This window comes from Schistocerca serialis, chromosome 1 (genome assembly GCF_023864345.2).
Source record: "Schistocerca serialis cubense isolate TAMUIC-IGC-003099 chromosome 1, iqSchSeri2.2, whole genome shotgun sequence".
NCBI lineage: Eukaryota > Metazoa > Arthropoda > Insecta > Orthoptera > Acrididae > Schistocerca > Schistocerca serialis.
Window position 1 is genome coordinate 342,128,691 of NC_064638.1, and position 20,813 is coordinate 342,149,503.

The following is a 20,813-nucleotide window of genomic DNA, read 5'->3' on the forward strand; positions in this document are numbered from 1 at the left end:
AACTGGTACAATAGACCGTACCCTCTGCCACGCACCTCACAGCAGTTTGCAGAATATAGATGTAGATGTGCTTAGAATTAAATGTGAAACAGGCTTGAATAACGTTGTGTTCAGTTATTTACATATTTTTGTGCAAATTAAGATAGTTTGAGATATCTTCGGCTGACATAACGGAGTCGGCAGAGTACTGTGAAGGGACGTAATGGTAGAACGCATATTGCATTTAGTTATTAATTTGATATAGCGCTTAGTAAATTGCAGACCTGAGATTCAATGTCGATCATTTTAGTGTGTCTTATGCTTGCTACGTGCAAGAAATAGTTGAGAATGATTCGGTGATTGTCTCTGGTCAGTGATTCTGTCGGACGTCAATCTTGTCAGATACAGTCTCCACTAAGTAATACTGACGGATGCTGGGTCTCAAAAATCAGCTCAGGTATTTGATATCAACACATCTGCAACTTCTGCTGAGCATCTTAAGTGATCATACCACGCACAATAGCGGTGCGTCATTAAGACCACATTCCCACTATCTAAATGATGCGCTACGCTCCCTCTTACGATGATATTTGCATTATTGTTGAAGGAATTCTTTTATATCAAGTTCTATGAAATTAAACTGATTACCATATTCTTGAATATTAGATGCAATCCAAGAAATAACTAAATTTCTATAGGAGAGTAACACGTCAGGTGGTAGATAAATGGTTGTACACTACTGCCGAGTTTATCAATGAAGTTAACAAGGAGTATATGGTGCACACTTACAGCAACTGTTGTGTAGTTATCCTGCAGCGTTATGGTTGAATTCCCGTAGTAGAACTGTCTCACTTCTTTCGCTCCCTCTTCTCTCTCTTCTTCGGTTGGAAGACGCAGATCAGGTGCTACGTACAGATCGAAGTTCTGGTCCAGATCAGCTACCTGTTCTGCCGTCGATAACTCACCATTTGCTGCACAGCAGTAATATAGAAAATTTTAGGCACATTTGAATGGAAGTTCCATACAGTTCATGCCAAAGTAGTACAAAAATAAAGGCTGGCTAAAGCTACAATTAAAGTGTGTCCCAATAAGAAAGCACAATTTCATTTTTGAATAAAACATATTAGTTTCTCGAAAACTGCAAATATTTTTATTTTCAGGTCTTCGGTATACAATCTGGCAAACAGTGGAAATTAATACCTTGTTGCCAAACTGACACACTTTCTATAACATTTTTAATGACATTTTCGATTCCAAAAATGTGATGCTCTGTTTGGTTCACTTAGGAATCATTCTTGGTTTGTTCGCACGAACACTCGACTTCACGTAAGCCCACAGGTAATCTCTATACGATGTCATGTCGCACGTTCTTGGTGGCCAACTCTGGTCTCCATGACGTGAAGTGACACTAATCTGAAATTTCTCCTGCCGCAATGAGCGTGATTCATGCGGAGAGAGACAGGTGCCAGCACCTTGTTGGAAACACTTGTCTTCAACGTCCAACCCCTCTATGTGGGGAGCAAAGAATCTCATTTATCATATTGTGACAGCGTAAGCCATTTGACATTAAGGCCGTACCGCCGACTTGGAGAGATTGGGCCGTGCCAAAGGCACAGGGCCTGAGGAGATGGAAAACTTGACTGGAAAAACAAACAACAAAGGAAGACAGTTAAAGAATTAACCGGGATAGATACATAAGCTTTCCCACCCCCCGTCTTCCTTCTGTTTCCTCGGCCAAGACTGTACACGCACGCTGTTGTCACAGAGTCATTTCAGCCAAGCAGCTTCAGAAGAAAACGGCTAGTATCGAACGTCGCTAACCTGTTTTATGTGGCAACAGTGCTCTTGGTTCACACTGTTGCCCCTACACTGCTCGCTCATGTTCAAAATGGAGTTGTTCTCGGTTTGCAAGCCATGTCTATTCAAATAAAATTCTAGAGCTTTCGATGACTATATCACCTCATCCCTTTCTCCTATCTACTCCTATTCCTCGAACATATCTGCATCCTCTACACCTCCCACCGCCTTGATCCCCCTCATCCCCTGGTTGCTCCTCTCCTCTTCAACCCCCACCCTCTGCCGCGCCTTCACTGTTGTGTCCCCCCTACCCTCCACCTCTACACCCTTCATCTCCTTTCCCAAGGTGTCTTCCATCAACTCCCCCTCCTGGATGATGCCGTCTCTCCCTCCATTTATCCCGCCTATCAACTCTGATCCTCACCTCCCCCTCCTTTCCTCTATCCTTTCTCCGGGCTTCCTCTTCCCCTGCCCCCTTCCATCCTGCTTTTTCCCTGCCTACCCTCTCTCTGCCTCCCCCCCCCCCCCTCCGAGTCATTTTGCATTCCCCTCCTCTGCCTTTCCCCACTCCCTCTCGTGTCTGTCCAGCCCCCTCCACCCCTCTTAAGAGTCGTCGTCCTCCGTCGGCTCCTTCCCCCCTCCCCCCACTTCGTTTTTCCTCTCCTTCCCCCTTTTTCTTTCCCACCATGTCTCCAGGTCCCCCCCCCCCCCCCCCCTTCGCTTCCCGTCTGCTCTCGGCTGTGGTGTGTCATATTTGTGCCAACTTTTTAGTGCGGTGTTCAAGTGAATGTTCAGTGTTATGTGTCTTTCCAAAGTATTGTGAACAGAAATCATGCTGTCACTGGGTGTGATTTTCATATCTCTTGCGAACAGAAACCAGACTGTCACCGTGTTTTTTAATTGTCTGTCTATTTTTTTACCTGTCTGCTTCTTGTGTATTTTATTAGCATCATCAACCCTTTCTTTTATGTTTTAAGTTCCACAATTCTCGACCATTTTACCATTTTAGTCACCGATTTCATCGCCTGCTTTTATTATTTATTATCTTCATTTTTTAAAAACAAATTCTGTAGGTTGAAGAGCAGCGTACTAAGCTGCTGCCAGCCCGCCCCCTTTGGGGGGAATCGAAACTCAATAAAGGAAAAAAAAAATCACTATCTCCACCTTCGTCCTCAGGAGTAAAACTACCGACTGCCAGGGCTGGTGCGATGTTCCGCTTATGTGCTCACGATTACGCCCGCTGGCACCAATCAGAGAAGGCCAAAACAATGCGAGTTGGGCAGCTCTTAGTAGCTCCGGCCTGTCGCGGGACCTAGTGACGTCCGGTGGCTCCACGTTTGAAACTGCATCTCCTGCCTTCCTACAAGCATTAAGCATTCTTCGCTGATTCCTTTCAATATACAAAGACCGCCCCCACTCCCAACTCAGTGTGTACCTCTGGTCTCTGTTAATACTGTTGCTGTTCATTCTAATCTCAACTGCCTCTTTTATAACAGAATCTCAGTAAGTTGCCACATGAGCCAGGAGTCTCGTGTTCTAAAACTGTATCTTGTGTCCCTTCTCCTGGCAGTGCTCAGCACTGGCTGACTTTTCAAGCTCCCTTTGCTTAGTATGTATGACTCTTGTGCTTGGTACAGCGCTGTATAGTTGTGCGAATATTCTGACCTAAATACATGCTGCCGCGCTCGAAAGGGACAGCATACGCACAGGGCACATGGAGAGCTATGTCGTCTTTAGCAGGACGCAGCATATCTCTTATCTTGGAGGCGAGCGGAAGCTGGGCTCAGTCCAATTCTCTGCAGTACACATGCTAACTTGCTGCTTGTTGCCCCTCAGTACGGCAGGAAAGCCGCCTCCTTAGCTTTTTCTGCCGATTCACAAGGCGTCCTTCTTTGGTGGCACCTGAAAGCGTTTGCAGTGTCTCTCTAGCTATAACTATGACCTCTGAAAACGTGTCTGAAGTGCTGCAATACAGATTGTAGGTGGTCGTCATCCTAAATAACTATTTCTCTGTGAATTGGCATGTTCAGGGCCGCTTTCTTGTGTACTGGGTGATTAAAACTATCGGCATTCAAATTTCGACCAGTGTGCGTCGGTTCCCTGTTCCTTGCGCGTGTGGCAGCATCTATATAGGTCAGACATCTCGCGCAGTTGCAGAGCGTTGTACCGACAACCAGGGACATACATATTAAACAAACGAGCTTGCCTGGAATACGGTCAAAAATTGCAATTTGAAAACACAAGAATCTTGGCTCATACGTCTACTTACTGGGATTCCGTTGTAAATGAGATAGCTGAAATTAGAATGATCAGCAACAGTTTCAACAGAGTTCAGGCGTACACACTGACAAGGGAGTGAGAGCGGGCTTTGCATGACAAAAGAAAGCAACAACGGATGCTTAACGCTTGTGGGAAGGTGGGAGCGACAGTTTCAAACCTGGGCGTCCACCCCTCGCGCCACATGATGTCACTCGGTGCCACGGCGGACCGAAGCTGCTATGAGCTGCCCAACTCACCTTCTGCGCAGGCATCGTTTTGGCCCTCTCTGATTGGTGCCAGCAGCCATAATCATAGCTGTATAAGCGGAACATCGTGCCAGTGCCGGCACAGCAAGGGCTGGAGACCTTTAACTCGCAGTGACTGACTTGCTAGAAGCTACTCTTCTAGATTCAGAACCAGTTAGCCAAAACTTCTATGTTATCGCATTGGACTGTCACCGCCGCTGCACACCCGTCGTCAGCAGTGTTTACAAAATCATCGCTGAGAGGTAAGCTTCTTCCGTCACGGAGGCCCTCTATCTCTATCGCCGGATTGCTATACGATGGCCAAAGCTTCAGAAGAGGACTTCGCCCGGAACTGCTGCCCAAAAAATACAGCCGCAATCTACACAATGCCGCCTGCTACCTGGACAACAACATGGGCAACAACAACCTGTCAAAAGTCCACTGGACCTGTTAACAAGAGTCCAGCGCCACCGACTCCGCAGACTGCAGCATCATCTCCATCACCACCAGCTCTCCCAGCACCAGCCACATCATCGCTAGCAGCATCGTCAGTCGCAGTACCATAAGCAACAGTAGCAGCCAAACTATCACTGGAGTAGCCCCTACACTGCTAGCTATGAGCACCAGCTACGATGTATACTCCGACACCAGCAGGTAAACATTTCCTGCCCTCTGTCATCCCCCAGCCTCCCTTCCACACCCAGCGAAATCTTATCAACAAAACTAACAAAAGGTCGAGTACCAGTGATCATCCTGGTGGAACCATAAGGATCCAGTGAACTTTACCAGATACTGACAGCATGCAGGTCGAACTCATTCTAGAACAGCAACACCTGGTACATTCCTCTTTCTTTTTTGCTCATCAGGTGTGACCCAAAATTTCTCAATCTAAAGACACTCCTAAATCACATTCAGCAATGCAAATACAGCAAATAGTGCCTAGGAAATATTCCATCATCATTAAAAAACACTTCTCATTCACATTCATCCCTCCTCCGACTTATTCCATCTTTTGAAGGAAATGCTACCACTACAATACTTACAAATCTTCCGCCTAAACAATCGCAACCTCCACGCTGAACCGCCACATTTAAATCAGTGGTCAAAAAGGTCAACTTAAATTACACTGACAAAGAGACGAAAGTGAACTCAACTCGCAACTGGGAATCAATGTGTGCAAGGCACTCTGCATTCAGTGTATTAATGGACCACGCTTCCTAGTACCAGCTTCTCAGAATCAACTGACACCAATAAAATATGGGGCCTTGATTTACCGCAGGACGCTTCCTGTAGAAGCATCTCGATCCACTACACTAGCTTACAGATTTCAGCGATGCCTCCAATACAATGGAGATCTGACAGAACACTGCAGGAACGCGCTCCACCTGTCGTCATTGCAAGCAAAACCACTTTCACAAACAACCCCGAACCCAAACTCCCCTAGTCCCTGCAACATCTGCGACCAACCTCATCCCACCTACTCCCACAAATGCAAATCCAAGCCCTCTCCCAAAAAGCCTGAACTCACCATCCCCAAACGCACAACTGATCAACCACTCCTCACAAACAACTCCCTCTGTCCTCCACCCACCGTTTAAGATATAATCAGTTTCACAACATTAATCCGGCAAAACATCTATCCTTTTCAAAAGACCCTCATCCATTTCAATACTTATGTCACATATTCCAAAATCAAGCCCATTTCACTTTTGATCGTCTGGTAACACTAGCATAACCTACTCTTCCAACTCCTTGTTTTACTGAAAATGTTGTAGCAGACGTACAACATCCTCTATCGAAATATCCATTCCCTCCACTCTAATGAACATCTTCTTATCCATAACCTCCTACAACAAGAACTCTATGCTCTCCTCCTCAATGTAACCTTTCTCCAACCCCACCATTCCATCTGTATGTCTCCTTACATCTTACATCGCACTGATAATCCGAAATATTTCCTCTATTCCCCAACCGCTTCTCAATTATCCAATTGAGCACCTTACCCCCGCCAATTCTCAAAACTGACAGTAACTCTTGCTACTATCTACATCCATGCTAATCATCCCATCCCTTACGATTTCCAGACAAATTTAGACCAGCCCCCATACACAATCACAGCCAATCTTAAACTTCAGTCCCATAGAATTGAGAAAAACATAGGTGGTGTGAGTTTGTCAGCATTCTCATTGGCCACAATATCCATTTCCCTGTCCACACCCATTGTGATGCATGTACCACCCCCAATACCATTTTTGCCTACCCATCTTCTTGAGGTGCACTGCAGTAGAAGTCCTAGATCCAACTGGGAGTGATCACCAACCTGTCCTCCTTCAGATCTCATACAGTGTACCCAACCCAACTCACACCACTCCTAATAATCCATCCTGAGATATCCAGGATATTCCTGTGCAGAGTGGAACGCATACTGTGCCCAAATCCATAGCTTAATTGAAAGCCATGATTCCAGCCTCCAAAATCCTGATGACATTCAAAGTGAGGTTGACTTCGTACAATACACCTTCTTGGATGCCATTTCCAACCATATCCCACTCTGAATTCACTACTAAGACTGTCTTCCTCTTGCTCCCTGTGCTCATGTGCTCTTGCCCTGCGCCAGTCTCTTCGCACCTACAGAGAATTCCTTCGTACTCGTGACCAAGGCATGCTCACGCGCCACTGACGGCTCCAGCGACATGTTTGCAGTTATTTACAAGCCATGTGACTTTGGGACTGGCACATGACATGCACTAACTAAAAGAAACACCTAGAAAATCTGCTAAGTCTTGGAAAGCCTTCCATGGACTCTACAGAAACAACCCCACTCCCACCTATCCATCCTACATAACAAAAGACCGCTTCCAGACAATCTCACCAAAGCCAGCCACTTTGCATCCTACATGGAAGGCACATTTACCATACCAACACAAGGTCCTAACTTTGATTACATGATGGACTCTTACATGTATGAACATGCCAATGAAACCACCCCATCTCTCGCACTAAACTTCCAGTACTTACACAACACTCCACAAATAGGACTAAACACACCAATAACAGCTGATGACATTACGCAAAAACTCGCTAAAAAGCGAAACACTGCACCTGACCACGTTAAAATTACCTACCACCTCCTCAAGGAATGTCCCAGACCTTATCACGAAATCCTTTACAATACCATACTGAACACAGATTATTACCCAGAGCAGTGGAAAATGTCTGAAGTCATCCTCCTCCTGAAACCTGATAAACCATCTTCACAGACTACATCATATCAACCGATCAGCCTCACATCAGTTTTCAGCAAAATCTTTGAGACTATTCTTACCCACCAAATCCATCAGCATCTTGTGATCCACCTACCCATTCCCATTATCCAATATGGCTTTCGTCCCAACTATTCCACTGATGACTGACTTCCTTACCTTACCCAACTAATCTCCCATCAACTGAATAAATGAAAGTCCACCATATTTGTCGCCCTTGATATCTGAAAAGCCTTTGACTGGGTATGTGATACTGGACTACTCTTCAAACTACAAACATATGCACTCCCAGTTAAGTATATCTGCATTACAGCATCCTTCCTTCAACACCATCCTAGATACATCACAATCAACCATGCCTGTCCCACATCTTTTACTCTGCTGCAGGTGTACCTCAAGGCTCGGTCCTCTCACCCATCCTTTACATCCTGTACACTGCAGACATTCCCAAGCTGCCACCCCCAATGTACCTCCTGCAATATGCTGATGACATCATCTACCTAGCCACTCATCATCCCTTCAACTCTCCCATGCCTCCCTCCAAGGCCACTTGAATCTCCTAGTCAACTGGTGTAATGTATGGGAACTTCAAGACAGTCCACAGAAAAGCCTATCCACCATCTTTGGTCACACCACTCAGCATTTCGGTTCTTCAGATTCCCACCTCTCCATCTACGAACAACCTATCCCCCTGACTGATGAAGTAAAGTATTTAGAACTAATGCTCAACAGAAAATTAAAGTGGAATGCACATCTCCTTACCATCCAACTCAAAACTTGAAACCGACTAAAACTACTAAAATTACTAACAAGCTGCACATGGTGTCTACATCCTTTTACCATTATCCTCACCTATAAATCCCTCATCCACACCATCCTAACATACATTCACATTGCCTGAATCTCTGCCTCACCTAAATTCTGTGGGTCCCTTGAAATACTGGAAAGACATGCACCTCGCCTCCACCTCATCTTCCACATCTGCCTGCTTTCCCCAACTCGCATCCTGTACCCACTCATCCACTTCCCACACCTTCTTCTGTTCCTAGAGCACCTTCGAATCTGATACATAAATTGCAAAACAACCCAGTCCCAGCAACCAATTTTCCACACACTAATCATGAATCCACATACTCTGCTGCACCACTACATCCATATTCTACTTTCCATGCAACTCCATGCCATATCTATCCTCTTCCACCGAAATTTTAACTAACTCCCACTTCCCATCCTGAGATACACCCTTCTTTCCAACCCTAATCACCCTCACACCATTGTTCAATTTTCCCCGTCCCCTTTCATCCACTTTTTTGCCTCTTCGTGGCTACCTGCAGTTCTACTGGACTCCATGGTCGTACTGCCTTTTAGTGGCTACCTGCAGTTCTACAGGACCCCATGGTCATACTGACCATTCCACCTTCATCATGACAATATTTTTCGAGTGTCACCTCACAACATCACCATTACACCATGGCAACATTTACCTTCACGAGTGACTGTATTTTAGCCATAATATAAAATCGTCAAATGAGTTTTAAAAACCCTCAGTATTGCTATCTATGTATATTTAACAAATTCTCATTTATTGTTACTTGTTTTTATCTAAAAATTATAACTTTTTTACATAATCATCTCTCATTATCAGCTTTTATATATTTTAACTTTTTAAATAAGCTTTTTGTAACCTTTGTCTGAAGAGCGGCTATGTCTGCTGCCAGCCCGCCCCCTATGTGGGGAACTGAAATAACAATTTTAAAAAAAGTCTCGGCAGTCAGTAGTTTTACTCCTGATGATGATGGTGGAGACGGCCATTAGTGGATTAGAGCAATGCACTTTGTAAGCACACATATGAAGATGCTGGTGAACTACACGATGCAGTGTTGATTGAGGTACATCAGGTTGCCTAAATGCTTGACGAATTGACTTACGTGGGCTTCTGAGAAACGTTTGATATCCTCCACTGTCTCTTCTGAAACTCCATAACATACATCACCAGGATGTTTCACAACACTTCCTGTTGTCAAAAACTTCCTATATCATTCCTTAATTGTTTTCACATCAGGTGGATCATGTTGATACACATGACGATAATTTCTTTGCACAGTAATCAGCGACTTTGTTTCTGCAAACCACACTACTGCTTGTGCGCACTGCTGTGGAGTTGCCATTTTCGGTTCATGCAAGCATGCTGCACTCTGGCAACAATGCTTGGCACTTCTGACACGGGAATATAAATTCTTTGAGATGCTCTACAATATGGTGCATTTGTCATTGTCATACTACTGAGGTTTCTCTCTCCTGGGTCCTTAAAATCAGGGAGGTTTGAATGGGACACCCTGTACTATGGCTCAGATTTTCAAGAATAGTTGACAGAGCACTTGATAGATATTTGCTTAGTAGGACAGTTCATGATGGGAGGTACCCTCTGTAGAATACAATCACTGTAAAGAAACTGCCAAAGAAACAGAAACTATTACACAATAGGTATACAACAAAGAATGGGGCTGTAGATTCAGAGATGCTAAATAAAACGAATTTGGCTGTGAAGGCGCAATGAGTGAAGTATTCAACAGTTAGTTTAGCAGAATGTTATCAAGGAATCTCTCACAAAACCCAAAGAAATTCTAGTCATCTGTAAAGACTGTTAGTGGTTCTAAAGTCCATGAAGTCATGGACGTGAAAAATAAATTGAAATTGAGGGTAGGCAATCAAAAGCAGAAGACTGAACTTGGTTTTCAAAAGTTCTTTTACAAACAATAAACCAGGGGTATTGCTCCAATGTTATTTTCTTGCCACCGTAAAGATGAGTGATAATGATAGAATGTTTGTGGTTTTGAGAAAAACTGAAACTGCTACAATTTAACGAAGCTCTAGGGTGTTATGCAGTCCCTATGAGATTCTACGAGTATTTTGAATTTGCAGCTGAGTCAACCCCTCTTTTAATTATAATAATATACCGTAGATACTTCAAAGAAACAACAGTGCCTAGTAACTGGGACAAAACAATGGCAACACCCATCTACAAGAAGGGTAGCAGAAGCAATCCAAAAAACCTTAGGCTCTTATCCTTGTACACATTTGTCGTAGTATCTTAGAGTCTATTTTGAACTCAAAAGTCACTGCAGGAATGAATGTTGCACTCGCAGACCCTACCAGCACCAAAACAACACAAAGAGAGCTCTATCAGCATGAAACTGCAGGGCAAGCTGGAATTCCAAAGTCGCTCCTCAGTGACGCAAATGTCTATAACAGGAAAGCTACCGACACCCTAAACTCTGGACTATAGAGCAATGGAAGAAACCCATTTGGTCGGATGAGTCTCATTCAACATTGTTTCCAACTTCTGGTCGATTTAACATCCTGAGAGTGAAATATGGTGGGGGGTTGGTGATGATTTGGGCAACCATATCGAGGTAATCCACGGGCCCCATGGTTAATCTGTAAGGACGCATTACTGCCAAGGAATATGTGACTATATTGGGTGGGCAGGTGCATCCCCTGGTACAATGTTTGTTCTCCAATGTTGACCCTGTGATCCAAGACGACAGGGCCCATGTTCACTCTACCCACCTCGTCCAGGGCTGGTTTCGTGAGCACAAGGATTAATTATTGCATCTCCCCAGACCACCAAGTCACCATAGATCAATATTATTGAACCTTTGTGGTCTATTTCAGGGACAAGGTTTTGTGATCTCTGTTCACTTCCATCATTGTTACCTGAATTTGCCACTTTTCGTAGGTAGAATGGTATAAGATTTCCTTGAAAACCATTCAGTACCTGGAAGCTCTGGAATGTGAACAGTTTTTCCACACTGGATTAGGAACGGTAATGTGTTGCATTTTTGGCATTTTCATATTTTTGTCCATTCACTGTACACTGTAGTACTGTCTGAAAGAAGCTGTGCAAATATTCAGTCAGATAAAGATAAGATTTCAAAATGTTGCAAAGATTGGCAGCTTGCTTTAAACGTTCAAATATTTAAAACTGTGAACTTCAAAAAATGAAAAAAACTGTTTCCCATGATCACAGTATCAACGAGACACATTTGGAATCGGTCAACTCATGTAAGTAAACATCTGGGTGTGACAATTTGTAGTGATATGAAATGCAATGATCAAATAGATAGTCATAGGTAAAACAAATGGAATACTTGGGCTTACTGGTAGTTTACTAGATACATGCATCCAGTCTACAAAGGAGATGCATCTATATCATTCGTGCGACTCATCCTTGAAATTCTACACATTTCTCTTGACAGAACATCCACAACTGTTATTCACTGTGAATGATAAAATCCGCTACAGTAGTAAAACTTATTTGTTTCTGAAAAGGGGAGTCTCACCCAATTTCATGACATACATTCCATCTTTAGGTGCATATTAAAATGTGAGTCTACAAGGGATGCATAGCTAAGGCTAAAATATGTTACTAGGGATGCGCTATTTTAAAATATTTTAACCTGTTTTAAACTCAGATATGCATCCTTTGTGGGCTTACATTTTAATGCGCTCCTGAAGATGTGACACATGTCCTGAAACTCATGCCTCCACACCCACCGTCATTGCGACTGCACAGATATCGCTTCGCCGTTCCCGCCACCCCCGCAGTGGAACTGATCTCAAAGGTTCGTGTATATATTGTCCCTGCTAGTTAAGAACCATTCCCTCCCATGTGGGTCAGGCACAAAAAATCTCTGAATCACGTTGTGAATCTACTCGTGTGAAGTAGCAGTTGAAAATTGATTGCGTTTTTCCAGATATAATTCATACACTTTCAACCATGATGGATCCAAAGACAGCTTTGTTTATATTTTTATTACTCTGGAGTAAGATATCAACTGAATCCCAGTCTATTTTTACTAATTTTTTTCCCTGAGTAATTTAATTTAGTTACTTTAGCAGTCCGTATGCATTCATTGAATCCTAATAAATATGTTTGTAAAAAGGTTTATCAGCTTCCTTTAATAATCCTTGAATATTCACAGATATTATTGTCTATGTACTATCTGATTATGGAATTTAGTTAACACTGGGAATGTCTCATATCTTTCTGCTTTATTGACACAATTAAGTTCTTAAATTAATGAGAGATGGCACTGGGGGATCAATGAAAGGAGAGTTGATCCTAGCGTGTACTGTTTCAGTATGATAACAGTCAGTCAGTACTACATGTCTTTGTGTACCTATCACCAAACATATGCTTTCCCATGAGACTGTCCATTGCCATTAATGTGCGATAAATTATAAATATATTTCTGGGCCTTTCAATGTCTAAGCTTCTCAATTCTCATGACATGATATTAATTATGGGTTCAAATTCTTTCACTGTCTGTTCAGCACAAGTTTAGTCTTTTAACGGCACTATTTTTCACTTCTCGTTTATTAGTGAAATCACCTTGACAATTAGCGGCAAAGATACTAGTGTGATAAGGTTCAAACTACTTTCAGTCCCAATACTCTTTAATAATTCGCATACAGTGAATAACCACCCGCCCATGAACCATGGACCTTGCCGTTGGTGGGGAGGCTTGTATGCCTCAGCGATACAGATAGCCGTACTGTAGGTGCAACCACAATGGATGGGTATCTGTTGAGAGGCCAGAAAAATGTGTGGTTCCTGAAGAGGGGCAGCAGCCTTTTCAGTAGTTGCAGGAGCAACAGTGTGGATGATTGACTGATCTGGCCTTGTAACATTAACCAAAACAGCCTTGCTGTGCTGGTACTGTGAACGGCTGAAAGCAAAGGGAAACTAAAGCCATAACTTTTCCCAAGGGCATGCAGCTTTACTGTGTGGTTAAATGATGATGGCGTCCTCTTGGGTAAAATATTCCGGAGGTAAAATAATCCCCCATTCGGATCTCTGGGCAGGGACTACTCAGGAGGACATCATTATCAGGAGAAAGAAAACTGGTGTTCTATGTATCGAAGCATGAAATGTCAGATCCCTTAATCGGGCAGGTACGTTAGAAAATTTAAAAATGGAAATGGGTAGGTTAAAGTTAGATATAGTGGGAATTAGTGAAGTTCGGTGGCAGGAGGAACAAGACTTCTGGTCAGATGAATACAGGGTTATAAATACAAAATCAAATAGGGGTACTGTAGGAGTCGGTTTAATAATGAATAAAACAATAGGAGCATAGGTAAGCTACTACAAACAGCATAGTGAATGCATTATTGTAGTGAAGATAGACACAAAGCCCATCCCAGTACAATTTTATATGCCAACCAGCTCCGCAGATGACGAAGAGATTGATGAAATGTATGATGAGATAAAAGAAATTATTCAGATAGTGAAGGGAGATGAAAATTTAATAGTCATGGGTGACTGGAATTCGATAGTAGGAAAATGAAGAGAAGGAAAAGTAGTAGGTGAATATGGAATGGGGGTAAGGAATGAAAGAGGAAGCCGTGTGGTAGAATTTTGCACAGAGCATAACTTAATCATAGCTAACACTTGGTTCAAGAATCATAAAAGAAGGTTGTATACATGGAAGAATCCTGGAGACACTGGAAGGGTTCAGACAGATTGTACAATAGTAAGACAGAGATTTAGGAACCAGGTTTTAAATTGTAAGACATTTCCAGGGGCAGATGTGAACTCTGACCACAATCTATTGGTTATGAACTGTAGATTAAAACTGAAGAAACTCCTAAAAGGTGGGAAATTAAGGAAATGGGACCTGGATAAACTGACAGAACCAGAGGTTGTAAAGAGTTTCAGAGAGAGCATTAGGGAATGATTTTCAGAGAGAGCATTAGGGAATGATTGAAAAGAATGTGGGAATGAAATACAGCAGAAGAAGAATGGATGGCTTTGAGAGATGAAATAGTGAAGGCAGCAGAGGATTAAGTAGGTAAAAAGACAAGGGCTAGTAGAAATCCTTGGATAAAAGAAGAAATATTGAATTTAATTGATGAAAGGGGAAAATATAAAAACACAGTAAATGAAGCAGGAAGTGCAAAGTGGCTAAGCAAGGATGTCTAGAGGACAAATATAAGGATGTAGAGGCATATATCACTAGGGGTAAGATACATACTGCCTACAGGAAAATTAAAGAGAGCTTTGGAGAAAAGAGAACCACTTGCATGAATATCAAGAGCTCAGATGGAAACCCAGTTCTAAGCAAAGAAGGGAAAGCAGAAAGGTGGAAGGAGTATATAGAGGGTCTATACAAGTGTGATGTACTTGAGGACAATATTATGGAAATGGAAGAGGAGGTAAATGAAGATGAAATGGGGCTATGATACTGTGTGAAGAGATTGACAGAGCACTACAAGACCGGTCGAAACAAGGCCACAGGAGTAGACTATTTATAGTATTGGGAAAGCCAGCCCTGATAAAACTCCACCATCTGGTGAGCAAGATGTATCAGACAGGCAAAATACCCTCAGACTTCAAGAAGAATATAATAATTCCAATCCCAAAGAAAGCAGGTGATGACAGATGTGAAAATTATTGAACTATCAGTTTAATAAGTCACGGCTGCAAGATACTAACATGAATTCTGTACAGACGGATGGAGAAACTGGTAGAAGCCGACCTCAGGGAAGATCAGTTTGGATTTTGTACAAATGTTGCAACACGTGAGGCAATACTGACCCTACGACTTATCTTAGAAGATAGCTTAAGGAAAGGTAAACCTACGTTTCTAGCATTTTTAGACCTAGAGAAAGCTTTTGACAATGTTGACTGGGATACTCTCTTTCAAATTCTGAAGGTGGCAGGGGTCAAATACAGGGAGCAAAAGGCTATTTACAATTTGCACAGAAACCAGATGGCAGTTATAAGAGTCGAGGGGCATGAAAGGGAAGCAGTGGTTGGGAAGAGAGTTAGACGGGGTTGTAGCCTATCCCAATGTTATTCAATCTGTATATTGAGCATGAAGTAAAAGAAACAAAACAAAAATTCAGAGTAGGAATTATAATCCATGGAGAAGAAATAAAAACTTTAAGGTTTGCCAATGACATCGTAATTCTTTCAGATACAGCAAAGGACCTGGAGGAGCAGTTGAATGGAATGGACAGTGTCTTGAAAGGAGGATATAAGATGAAGATCAACAAAAGCAAAACAAGGATAATGCAATGTAGTTGAATTAAGTCAGGTGATGCTGAGGGAATTGGATTATGAAATGAGACACTTACAGTAGTAGATGAGTTTTGCTATTTGGGGAGCAAAATAACTGATGATGGTTGAAGTAGAGAGGATATAAAATGTAGACTGGCAATGGCAAGGAAAGCGTTTCTGAAGAAGAGAAATTTGTTAACATTGAGTATAGATTTAAGAGCCGGGAAGTCGTTTCTGAAAGTATTTGTATGGAGTGTAGCCGTGTATGGAAGTGAAACATGGACAATAAAGAGTTTGGACAAGAAGAGTATAGAAGCTTTTGAAATGTGGCGCTATGGGAAGAATGCTGAAGATTAGGTGAGTAGATCACATGACTAATGAAGAGGTACTAAACAGAATTAGGGAGAAGAGGAATTTGTCGCACAGCTTGACTAGAAGAAGGGATCGCTTGGTAGGACATGTTCTGTGGTATCAAGTGATCACCAATTTAGTATTGGAGGGAAGTGAGGAGGGTAAAAGTGGTAGAGGGAGACCAAGAGATGAATACACTGAGCAGATTCAGAAGGATGTAGGTTGCAGCAGGTACTGGGAGATGAAGAAGCTTGCACAGGACAGAGCAGCATGGAGAGCTGCATCAAACCAGTCTGACTGGACTGAAGACCACAACAACACCAAGTTGACGATGCAATTTTCATTAAATAAAATTTTATGTCAAAAAGTCAGCTCTAGTGAAGGAGAAAAATGATGTTGTTTCCGATGTTATTAGTTATGTAAGGAAAAATGAAACATAATGGGTAAGGTAAACAGACTCTATTTATTCCCTTATAAATATCGTTTTATGTGTTGTTCAAGTATATTTTCGCTAGCAAATAAGTGTCGATGTTTTGAAATGTTGTTTCACTTCTCAGCATTTTACCACACAAAACTAATCAAGTGCGTTATAAAGTTTGCTTTGGCCAGTAATGAAGTTTATCATTTTTAGTTCCTCGAATGATCTTATGGTTTTGTTTGGCGGGTGGCCCCATTCAATTCAGGTAATACACTTTGAATTTTGTATCACAGATGGTAAATCACAAGCTCACTTTCACCGTTTGGTACTGGACTAAGCAAATTGGCACTACATGATGTGACAGACTTTGTGAATACATGCAGATGCTACAGTCATGTGATGTGATGACCAGTGTGAATTAACTTCAACTGCTTGTTCAGTAGGTATTGTGAAGACTTTCTACTTACGAGCCACAAACTTCAAACATTCAGCAGATGTGATTCCACTCATGTAAGCAACATCAGTGTAGGCTCCACTCTGCACAAGTTCTATTGGCTCTACTGTGAGGAAGGCTCCATCATGCTCGGGCTCAATACTTGGTGTGAGCACGCATTTAAAAAGCGCCAGGCTGTCCTGTAACATCATTAAAACTATTAGAATTGTAATCAGCTCAGTGAATGAAATAATCATTGTAGAGCATCCACCCAAGCTAGATGTATAAGTGTTCATTTGTATAATATTACATAAATTCATTTTTTGATACCAAATACATGTACATAAAAATTATTGCATTCCATCTTGGCATGGACTTACAGTAACCTTCTATTACTAAAATTTAAAACACAGCTGTGGGTTGCACAGTGTTCTTTATTAAGAGTTGCTTTCTGTGATGGCTGTAGCTCATCCATCACTGACAAATTACACATGGAAAAAAACTGGCAAATGACTGAGAAAGTACTATGAGTCCTGCACCTTGAAATTACAGGTTTGCTAAGCTTTCATATTTGGGTAATGAGCCCTATAGCATAGCCAAACTACTTCGTATTCAAAATATAAGAATAGTGTATACTGCCTAATTCAATAAATGAACTGCCTCTGGCGTATATATGCTCAAGTGCTGTGAATGTCAAGCTGCAGGTTAAGCATAAATCCGCCTTCACTGAGTACCTTGAATCCAGTGACCATCAGTCACTTACACTCAGAAACTTAAGGGTTTTGCACCACGCTTATGGCAAAAAAGAGTTTTTGTTTCTTGCTGTCATTACCTTAATTTTACATTATAGGGTTATGCAGGATGCTCTGTACATTACTGTGTGGCTCTGTTTATCAACTGTGTCTATGTAATAAATTTAATTATTGAGGACATATATTGACTAATTTCGTGGGATGTGGAACACAATGCCAGCACAAGTGAACGCTGGTACCAAACTCTTGGAATGGACTATTGTCACTGCAATTCTCCCTTGTTTGTTGATGAAATCCTGTAGAAAATGAATTTTTTGGTGTAACAGTGTTGGGGAACTGAATTTAATTGATTATTAGGAAATGCAAACCTTCTCCTCTCTCAGGAATAAGGGGTGCAGAAACTGCAGGTATAGGCAATTCTGGAAAAACGAAGGTGACCACTGTGAGAAACGCTATGATTTCAGCAGTTGTTATCTAATTTAAGTTTGTTTGATGTACTGTTCACAGGAAACTGTGCTGTTTCCTATTTTTAATGATGCTCTAACCTCAAATCAGGTGTGAATCTTCGCAGAACAATGCTGAAATGGAGTTCACAATCTTTTTCTGTAGGTTCCCATACCATTATGGCTGGGTACATGCCTGGTATGTGGGTGGGGGTCCGGCCAGGTTGGTCGAGCTGTTCTAGGTGGGTAACTGACATGGACACACAAAAAATGGTTCAAATGGCTCTGAGCACTATGGGACTTAACTTCTGAGGTCATCAGTCCCCTAGAACTTAGAACTACATAAACCTAACTAAGCTAAGGACACCACACACATCCATGCCCGAGGCAGGATTTGAACCGGCAACCATAGCAGTCACACGGCTCCAGACTGTAGCACCTAGAACCACTCGGCCACTATGGCCGGTGACACACAAAAAGTAGCATGTACAAGCTACTTTGAATCCATTATTAGGTATGCATGAATTATTTGAGGGAAACCATTTCGTTAATTTACATGATGCAAGAAACAAAGAAATTTTATGCTTCCCAACCACGGCCTCAAATTGTATGCCCACAGACCTCAGTAAATGAGGATGAAAATTTATAATAAATTACAAGGGAACAAACTAAAGCAAATGAATTTAGTTTCACTTAAAAGATAACTATTTGAAGCACTGACAATAAAATGTTATTACTCAGTGGATGAATCCATGCAGGATGAACTAGAAATTTGAGTTATACACAATACAATACGTATCTCCATAAATATCATTTTAGTGTTATATTATTTTTGCCATCTCTCCCATACATCAGCAGAATAGAATGCAAATGTATGTTTTGGCGAATGTATGTTATGAGATGAAAATAAACCACAAATCCACAAAACATTAACACATGTGTTTTAACCAGCTTTTAGTCCATAGCATCCATGACATTCATATTTTGTCTTAAATTCCTGACTTTAGTACTGTTCATCAATGAATATACAAACATCGAAAAAAGTTTTGCACCACCCCAGTTCCCAGAACTCCTGAAGATAGACATTACCTGTGGATATTGTATCACAGACACAGTCCCTTTGACTGTTCAGAGATGTCTCTAAACCCACCCAAAGATATAAACAACCATGTACGAGTAGCACTTATTAGATGGAGCGGGTCCAACAGCCGATCAGTTCCAGTCATTCCATCAAGAAGGAGGTACTTGGCTCATGTTGTCTATAGTTAAACCATGCCTAGATGATCAATACTGTTGTTTGATCGTGTCCACATTGTTACTTTGTGCCAGGAAGTGCGCACAACAAGGGAAATGTCCAGGCGTCTCAGAGTGAACCAAAGAGATGTTGTTCAGACATGAAGGAGATACAGAGAGACAGGAACTGTTGATGACATGCCTTGCTCAGGCTGCCGAAGGGCTACTACTGCAGTGGATGACTGCTTCCTATGGATTATGCCTTGGAGGAACTCTGACAGCAATGTCACCATGTTGAATAATGCTTTTTGTGAAGCCACAAGATGCCATGTTATGACTCAAACTGTGGACAATAGGCAGAATGACACGCACTTCACTCCCAACGTCCATGACAAGGTCCATCATTGCAACCACGACACCATGCAGCATGATACAGATGGGCCCATCAACATGCCGAATGGACCACTCAGGATTGGCATCATGAACTCATTACCGATGAGTGTTGCATATGACTTCAACCAGACAATCATCTGAGATGTGTTTGGAGGCAACCTGGTCAGGCTGAACGCCTTAAACACACTGTCCAGCAACTGCAGAGAGGTAGAGGTTCCCTACTGTTCTGGGGTGGCATTATGTGGGGCTGACGTATGCTGCTGGTGGTCAAGGAAGGTACGATAATGGCTGTGCGATATGTAAATGCCATCCTCCAACCAATAGTGCAACCATATTGGCAAGACACGGCATGTGGCCAGCATGTTCTCCCGACATAAACCCTATTGAACATGCCTGGGATAGATAGAAAAGGGCTATTTATGAATGACATGACCCACCAACCACTCTGAGGGATCTATGCTGAATCGCAGTTGAGGAGTGGGACAATCTGGACCGACAGTACTTTGATGAACTTGTGGATAGTGTGCACGACAAATACAGGCATGCCTCAATGCAAGAGGACATGCTACTGGGTGTTAGAGGTGCCAGTGTGTACAGCAATCTGGACCACTACGTCTATAAGGTCTCACTGTATGATGGTACAACATGCAATGTGTGGTTTACATGAGCAATAAAAAGGACAGAAATGATTTTTATTTTGATCTCTATTCCAGTTTTCTTTACAGTCTGTGTTTGTGTGTTCTTTCTCTGACAAAGGCCTGATTGGCTCCATACTGTAACTATAGCGCAAATAGCTCATATACACTGTATATATAATTTTTTTAACAAAATGTGTAAATAGTTTCATAATAAATGTTGTGGTGCATAATTTACAAGGTGCACTGTCTATACACTATGTGATCAAAAGTATCCAGACACCCCCAATACAGAGACCGATGACCGTAGCAGTCTGGTCCCTTTAATCCCCCAAACCAACCAACCAACCACCCCCAAACACATACATTTTTCAAATTAGGTGCATTGTGCTGCCACTTACTGCCAGGTACTCCATATCACTGACCTCAGTAGTCATTAGACATCATAAGAGAGCAGAATGGGGAGCTCCGTGGAACTCACTGACTTCAAGTGTGGTCAGGTGAGTGGGTGTCATTTGCGTCACATGCTTGTACACAAGATTTACAC

The 20,813-nt window shown here is 42.2% G+C and overlaps 1 protein-coding gene across 1 annotated transcript in view; it reads right to left on the bottom strand.

The window, feature by feature from the left end:
- Window positions 1–663: 663 nt before the first annotated feature.
- LOC126471567 (putative inactive carboxylesterase 4) overlaps window positions 664–20,813 on the bottom strand; it is a 164,236-nt gene continuing 144,086 nt past the window's right edge. Inside the window, exons 7-8 of the mRNA XM_050099829.1 lie at window positions 16,845–17,010; window positions 664–950 (exon numbers count right to left, since the gene is read on the bottom strand). Of these exons, the coding sequence (XP_049955786.1) occupies window positions 664–950; window positions 16,845–17,010 (453 nt within the window). The remainder of the gene's footprint in view (window positions 951–16,844; window positions 17,011–20,813) is intronic.